Source organism: Mastomys coucha, unplaced genomic scaffold (assembly GCF_008632895.1).
Source record: "Mastomys coucha isolate ucsf_1 unplaced genomic scaffold, UCSF_Mcou_1 pScaffold21, whole genome shotgun sequence".
NCBI lineage: Eukaryota > Metazoa > Chordata > Mammalia > Rodentia > Muridae > Mastomys > Mastomys coucha.
In genome coordinates, this window is record NW_022196904.1 from 17,489,463 (window position 1) to 17,496,839 (window position 7,377).

The 7,377-nt window shown below is 57.2% G+C and overlaps 1 protein-coding gene and 1 long non-coding RNA gene across 6 annotated transcripts in view; one reads left to right on the top strand and one right to left on the bottom strand.

The window, feature by feature from the left end:
• The window catches only part of LOC116101787, a 3,531-nt gene extending 1,454 nt beyond the window's left edge, over nt 1–2,077 (bottom strand). The window contains exon 1 of the long non-coding RNA XR_004122924.1: nt 1,575–2,077. This is a non-coding gene — a long non-coding RNA (uncharacterized LOC116101787). The remainder of the gene's footprint in view (nt 1–1,574) is intronic.
• Nucleotides 2,078–2,153: 76 nt separating this feature from the next.
• Sts (steroid sulfatase) lies at nt 2,154–7,377 on the top strand. Of its 5 annotated transcripts, none has more exons than XM_031385608.1 (11): nt 2,480–2,530; nt 2,743–2,955; nt 3,838–3,959; nt 4,170–4,292; nt 4,503–4,926; nt 5,077–5,120; nt 5,697–5,887; nt 5,992–6,129; nt 6,236–6,395; nt 6,570–6,685; nt 6,773–7,377. In XM_031385608.1, the coding sequence occupies exons 1-11, from the start codon at nt 2,516–2,518 to the stop codon at nt 7,141–7,143; spliced, it is 1,917 nt and encodes a 638-aa protein (XP_031241468.1). In that variant the 5' UTR covers nt 2,480–2,515; the 3' UTR covers nt 7,144–7,377. The 5 variants fall into 5 exon arrangements, with proteins under 5 accessions (XP_031241470.1, XP_031241473.1, XP_031241468.1 ...); XM_031385609.1 differs by having other exon boundaries at nt 5,751–5,887; XM_031385610.1 differs by lacking the exon at nt 5,077–5,120 and having other exon boundaries at nt 2,154–2,497.

Consider the following 7,377-nt stretch of genomic DNA (forward strand, 5'->3'; position numbering starts at 1 on the left):
CCAAGATTTTTGCTTTAAATATGCTCTGCTTTACCAAGTAAATGGCTCTTGACAAGCAATGCTTCCTTGAGTCCTGTCGTCTCTCTCACCCATTCTTTATTCACAGGTTGTGACCCTCCTCACTCCCCCGAATAACTTGACCTGCAGGGCAGGTCACAAAGCAGGAGCTGTTTTTTGTTCTATGTGAACTGGGCCCCATAGTAATGAAATTTCCCATCAGGAAATTCTACTTTCCATTTTCCTTGGGGCAGGAAAATAGGTGTTGATATTATAAAAAAGAGAACTAGGAAGGCAGAGGAGAGAAAAGATAGAAGCTGATTTCACATAGCACAGTAAATCCTTTGCCTATCCTTGGCAAACAGTCTAACCCTAAGCCTGATATTTCATGTTTGTGTAATAGGCATACTATTGACACAGCGGGACCACCAAGAATAATGGTGGTCACCTTAACCCTAACCCTGAGCCTAACCCTGAGACTTACCCTATCTTAAAACTGTTAACCCTATCTTAAAACTTACCCCTTAATTTCCTATCCACCCTAATCCTAATCCAAACCTTAACCCTCTAATCCCCTAACCCTAACTCTAACACTGTTTTATGTCGGGGATATTCCTTAATGATACATTTTGAAGTGAAACCCTCGCTTAATATTGATTGTCTGAGATGTTAAGATCCACCTTTAATCTAGGCTGTAGGTTGTTTTGGTAACCTAGATATATAAAGGACATTGGACAGGGTAGTTCTTTTTTTGTACTTGCACTACTTTTTTACAAAACTAAGGTGATGTGTTTGTTCTTTTACACCTGGTATTAGGAAGTACTTACTTCTGCAGAATTCTGGTTTTCAGAATTCAGAACACTGAAGATCAGCTGTAATACCCTGCAACATGAAATCCAACAGGCCTTGATTTTTCTAAATTTCCTTGGCTGACATTATTTATTGGGACATTCTACTGAATACAATTTCTACATACATAGAGAATTCACTCTATGATTTCAGATATGTTTATCTAGAGAACCTGTACTAATCTAATTGTGTTTTTTCTCCACTGTGCCACTGAAGAAGCTGTGAACACTGTCCTCTGTTTCCAGCATTTCTCCCGGGATTGTCTGATACATATCATCTGGAGAAAGGCAGCTGCAGTTTCCTTGAGCGCTGCATGAAGCCAGAAAACAAAACTATTGTTTCCTAAAAATCCCTCTTTAGTGCTAAAAGCCTGGGCAGCCTTACATTCTCCGGTCAGACTGAAGCCTCCACTGCACCTGAGTAATGGGATATGCAAGCGATTTCAGAAAGAAGTCAAATTGCTGTGCGGAAAGCTCAGGCAGTCTGAAGTCAGGCCTGCAGCAGGTGTCCAAGCCCTTTTAGCTTTTAGAGCATACATTTACAAGACAGGGATAAATCGTATAGATTTGCTTTCCCCACATTACTTGTTTTTGTTTGGTTTAGTTTTTGTTAATTTTTTTCTGTTGCAGATTTTTGCATTCTTTACCTTATATGTTTCGTGTTTTGACTATTATGTGGCAAAAGGACTGTTTTCTAATATATTAAAGCATTTTGGATGCTTCTTGTACCTTAGTAGGCAACTTCTTTAGTTTAAAGTTTTTCATTCATGATTTCACTGACAATATATTCTAGACCTTTGAGCTGATATTCTTCTCCATCGGGCTTCACGGCGGTGGTGACAACCTCAGAGACTGACAGGCCCGGCCTCAGGCGCCACGTTTCCCTGCCTGGCGGTGGCAGCAGCGGCGCAAGGGGCTGAACCGCGGCCCCGCCCCCGCGGCTGTCAATCTCAGCCGCGGACGCCGTGACTCAGTTCGTCTCACTCAGCGATCGGCGGCCACGTCCCCTGAAGTCACCGTGAATCCCGGGCACTACCCTTTTCCTGTCCATCACAGCCCCGGGCGCCATTTTGAGCCTCTGCCGCCCTTCGACCGTTAAACCCGCCCCTTGCCTGTCCATCACAGCTGCGGGGCCTCTTGTCCCGCCCCTAGACGTCACGGCAAAGCTAGCCCCGCCCCGCGACACTGAAGCTCAGCCTCGGGCGCCTTGCAACCCTCGGTCCCACCACTGACGTCACACAACGCGCAGGTCCCGCCCCTACGTCTGTCAGTCTCAGCCTCTGTTGCTCGGCGACCGCCTGCCCCGCCCCCGTTCATCACCGCCCCAGGCGCCCTGTTTCCAGGCCCCGCGCCCCGGCGCCGCCGGCTCCGCCCCTCCCCTGACGTCACCACGGGGTAAACAAGGTCGGTTCTGCCCCCGGGCGCGTGACTCGTGACCCCATGACTCGTGACCCCGTGACCCGTGACGACCCCGTGACCTGCGGGTATATAATAAGCCTGAGAGGCCCGCGGCCAGGCCCAGAGTTCCCCGCGCTGACGACCTCTGACCCCGCCGCCGCCGCTCCAACGACCCCTGACCCCTGACCCCGCCACCTCTGCCCAGCTTGGGTCGCCCCGCCGCTGCCGCCGCTGCCGCCGCCGCCGCCGGATGAGTGAGCTGAGGCAGAGGGATGGCGGAGATGGGGGTAGCTGAGGCAGGGGGATGATGGGGGTGGAGGGAGGTGAGGCAGCGTAATAGCGGGGATAGAGGGAGCTGAGGCAAGGGGATGGCAGGGGATCGGGTAGGGGGAGCTGAGGCTGGGGATGACAGGGACAGGGAGGAGCTGAGGCAGGGATGGCAGGGACAGGGAGGAACTGAGGCAGGGGGATGGCCAAGAGTGACCACGACCTCCCACAGGACTATGCCCCGCCCCCAGCCCCGCCCCCTGCTCGTCCCTGCCTTTGCCATAATACTGTGCGCAATCTCCACCCCCACGGCCACTGCCGAAGCCCCGCCCCCCGCCGCCGAGGCCCCGCCCCCCGCCAAGCGCCCTGGCCCAAACTTCGTGCTCATCATGGCAGACGACCTGGGCGTGGGGGACCCAGGCTGCTATGGCAACCACACACTCAGGTGATGTCACAGCCCTGGGCCTGCCCCCTCATCTGCATACGCAAATAAGGACCCCACCCACGGGAGCATTGCACTCTCATTCAGATATGCAAAATGAGCAATCCAATAATTTGCATAGGGACGCCCCCCCCCAGACATCACTGCTTGACTTGAGTATGCAAATGAGGACACCCACTTATTTGAATGTCCTGACTTGCTCAACTCTCCCACCCACGATGTAATGGTCTTATTTGCATATTCAAATCAGAGCCTCTGTGATTTACATATCCCAGGACTCCATGAAGCATACTCTATTCCATATGAATATTCAAATACGCACTCATTTACCTGCCTGTGGCTCCCGGGTGACCTTTGGGCCCTCCAAGGCCCCTGCTTTGCATATTCAGGTCACTAAGCCCATTCTTCCCTATCTCAGTGGCCAGGCCTCGCGATCTGCATAGCCACGCCCCCGAGTGACATCACTGATATCACCATCTCACAGATTCATTTCAATATCCCGATGCTCATTAATACATACTAATTAGCTAATCTGAATCTTTCAATGCTCATTTGCATATCTGCTGCCTGCTTCTAATATTCTGGGTGGTTTGCATACTTATGGTTTAATTTAAATATTCAAATCACGGCAATAATCGTTTGTATGCCCCACACATCACTGGCTGATCTGCATATTGGGTATATGCCGATGACATCATGCTCTGGTGTATTGTAATGCAACTTTGCATATTCATTGACTGCCTTGACCATGTCCATTTGCATATTCACTGATTAGTCCCAATACTTTTGTTTTGGTGCTGATTTGCATGCTGGGCACTGCCAATGACGTCCTGCCCCTCGGTGATGTTGCTGGCCCCACCCCTCTCCCCGTCCCGCCCCCCACAGGACGCCACACATCGACCGCCTGGCCCGGGAGGGCGCCAAGCTGACGCAGCACCTCGCAGCCTCCCCACTCTGCACGCCCAGCCGTGCCGCCTTCCTCACAGGGCGCTACGCAGTGCGCTCGGGTGGGTGTGACCCCCTGACCCCATCGTGACCTCTCTCCAACCCCATGACTCCACACTGACCTCGAGACCCCACTGCCACCCTGTGACCCTGTCCCAATCCCGCTCTGGCCTTTGTAACCCTGTAATCCCACACTGACCCCGTGACCCCACCGTGACTTCGTGACCCTGTCCTGACCCCTTGACCGGGCCTTGTCCTCCGGGACCCCGCAGGCATGGCTGCACACGGCATTGTGGGCGTGTTCCTGTTCTCCGCATCCTCCGGTGGGCTCCCGCCCTCCGAGGTCACCTTCGCGGAGCTGCTGAGAGGGCGGGGCTACGCCACCGCACTCGTGGGTGAGTCCCCCGGCCCCGCGGCCCCCCCCTCCGACCTGGATCCACGACCCCGGGTGACCTGCCATGACCTCTGCTCGATCCCTGACCCCACAGTTTCACCAGGCGTCTCCCATGGGACTTCCATTGCCCCTCGTCTACCTCCGACCCCACTGCATGACCCCATGACCCCCGACCCCGCCTACTGACCGCGCGCCCCCCGCCCCCCCGCAGGGAAGTGGCACCTGGGCCTGAGCTGCCACCATGCTGCCGACTTCTGCCACCACCCCCTGCGGCACGGGTTCACGCGCTTCCTGGGCACACCCACCACAAACCTGCGCGACTGCCTCCCGGGGGCGGGCACGGTGTTCAGCACGTTGCGGCGCCTGTTCGTGGAGGCCCCGCTGGGCGTCCTGGGGGCGGGGCTGCTGACGTTGGCTTTGGCCCGGTGGGCGGGGCTGGTGCGGGCCCCACCCTGGACGTTTGCGGTGATGGCGGCCATGATGGCGGTGGTGGGCGGGTCCTACCTCATCTTCCACCTCTACTTCCGCCCGACCAACTGCTTCCTCATGGACGACTTTACCATCGCCCAGCAGCCCACGAACTACAGCGGGCTCACGCAGAAGCTCGTGGGCGAGGCCCGCGATTTCCTGCGCAGGTTTGCAGGGGCGGGACTTCTGGTCATGGGTTAGGACTTCCTGTCTCGGGAATGCCACTTCCTGTCCTGAGGGTGGGACTTCCGGTTTCAGGACCGCCACTATTGTGGCTTCCATGTTTGCTGTCTCCAGAATGCTACTTCCTATCGCAGGGTCGGGACTTCCTGTCGTGGGGATGTCACTTCCTGCCGCAGAGGTGGGGCTTCCGGCTTCGGGTCCATCACTTTCCCTCCTGGGTGCATGATTTCCAGTGGTGGGCGGGGCTTCTGGTGGCAGGAATGTCACCTCCGGTTACCGGAATCCCACCCATGTCCTAGGGGGCAGGGCTTCCTGCACCCCTGGAGTTGGCTCTCTTTGAAAGAACCAGGGTTGGGGTGGTTTGCATATGCAAATTTATTCCTGAATATTCAGTTTGGAGAGGTTCCTGGCCCTCTAGAGGATCAGCACCTATTTGCATATGCAAATCAGGTCATGTATGCGCAAGTGTGCTCTGAAACGCTCATTTTTCTGTCATTCTGGTCAATTTGCTTATGTAAAATAGCCAAGGAGGAGCCTGGTGCTCAAGCTCAGTAGTTTGTAAATGGCACACTTGGAGATTTGCGTATGCAAATGAGGCACCCACCATCTCAGCTGCAAGCAGATGTGAAGTGGGTGTCTCATGAATATGCAGATGTGTGGGTAGGGCCGTGAAGTGGGTGTCTCATGAATATGCAGATGAGTGGGCACACTGCCCCCCTCAGGACAGCTGAGAATGGGCGTGTCTTCCATCCAGTGGCGGGCGTGGGCATGGCTTCCGTTCACGCGGTGACATAGTCCCTCCCCCCAGTCACACGGCCACGCCCTTCCTGCTCTTCCTGTCCTTCATCCATGTGCACACCGCACACTTCGCTGGCCCAGGCTTCAGGGGGCAGAGTCGCCATGGCGCCTATGGTGACAGCGTGGAGGAGATGGACTGGGGCGTCGGTGAGCATGTGACCTGGGCAGAGCGGGTCATCCCCCTGCCTCACGCTCTCTCCACTCGTAGTCATCCCCCTGCCTCACAACGGCCGCCCCCCCCACCCCTCCAGGTCAGATCCTCGATGCCCTGGATGAGCTCGGCCTCACCAACGACACACTCGTCTACTTCACGTCCGACCATGGCGCCCACATGGAGGAGCTGGGCAAGCACGGTGAGCGGCATGGAGGCAGCAACGGCATCTTCAGAGGTGAGCAGGGCGGGCAGGGCAGGGCGGGTGCACTCCTCCCTCTTGGCCGTTCCCCTGCCTCACGCTCTTCACTCTCTTGGTCATCCCCTGCCTCACTTTCTCTAAGGCGGGAAAGGCAACAACTTCGAGGGCGGGGTTCGCGTGCCGGGTCTCGTGCGCTGGCCCGGCATGATCGCGCCCGGCCTGGAGATTGAGGAGCCGACGAGCAACATGGACGTCTTCCCCACGGTAGTGAGGCTCGCGGGGGCAGAGATGCCACGTGACAGGTGAGCCCCGCCCACATGCCTCAGCGATGACATCACTTTCTGCATCCTGGGCCCGCCCACTCTGACACTAGGCCCCGCCCATCCCCTTATGCGGCCCTACTGCACGCCTGCTCACGTGACCCACCGCCCCAGCCCCGCCCCCTGACCAGCCGCCTCACCTCCGCCCCACCGCAGGGTTATCGATGGGCGCGACCTGATGCCACTGCTGAGTGGGGACGCACAGCACTCAGAGCATGACTTCCTTTTCCACTACTGCAACGCCTACCTCAACGCTGTGCGGTGGCGGAATGGTGAGCCATCATACCCCTGCCTCAGCTCTCCTCTCTCACTCACCGCCACACCTCCCCTCACCCGCTCTGCCCACCCCACCCCCACAGGCAGCTCGGTGTGGAAGGCCTTCTACTTCACGCCCAACTTCAGCCCCGAGGGCGCCAATGGCTGCTTCGACAAACACCTGTGCTTCTGCCACGGACATTACGTCACGCGCCATGACCCGCCCCTGCTCTTTGACCTCGCCCGTGACCCCAGCGAGCGCCAGCCCCTGACCCCCGAAGCCGAGCCACGCTACCACGAGGTCCTGCGCGTCATGGCCGATGCCGCCCGCGCCCACGCCGCCACGCTGGGGCCCGCTGTGCCCGACCAGCTCTCACTTGCCAACCTTGCCTGGAAGCCGTGGCTGCAGCTCTGCTGCGCGTCGCGGCCCCACGCGCTCGCCTGCCACTGCGCTGCCGATGAGCACGCCCGCTGACCCTGACCCTGCCTGTGGACTCTCAGTCACTTGCAGTCATCCCCGTGCCTCACGCTTTCTCCACTCACCGCGCACACCCGGGTGGATGAGGGACAGCGTGCCCGACCTTGCCTTGCCACTCAGTGTTCACAGGCGGCAGCGTATGCGCAGACATGGACTCGCGTGAACACATGTGTGCCGTGCGCCATGCTGGCAACCCGGCCTGTCATGTTGCAATAAAAATAGAAGTCGCCA

Coding starts and splice junctions, on each gene's coding strand:
- Sts (XM_031385608.1), top strand. Junction 6,130..6,235: donor CAGCAACGGCATCTTCAGAG/GTGAGCAGGGCG, acceptor ACTTTCTCTAAG/GCGGGAAAGGCAACAACTTC. Junction 6,686..6,772: donor CGCTGTGCGGTGGCGGAATG/GTGAGCCATCAT, acceptor CCACCCCCACAG/GCAGCTCGGTGTGGAAGGCC.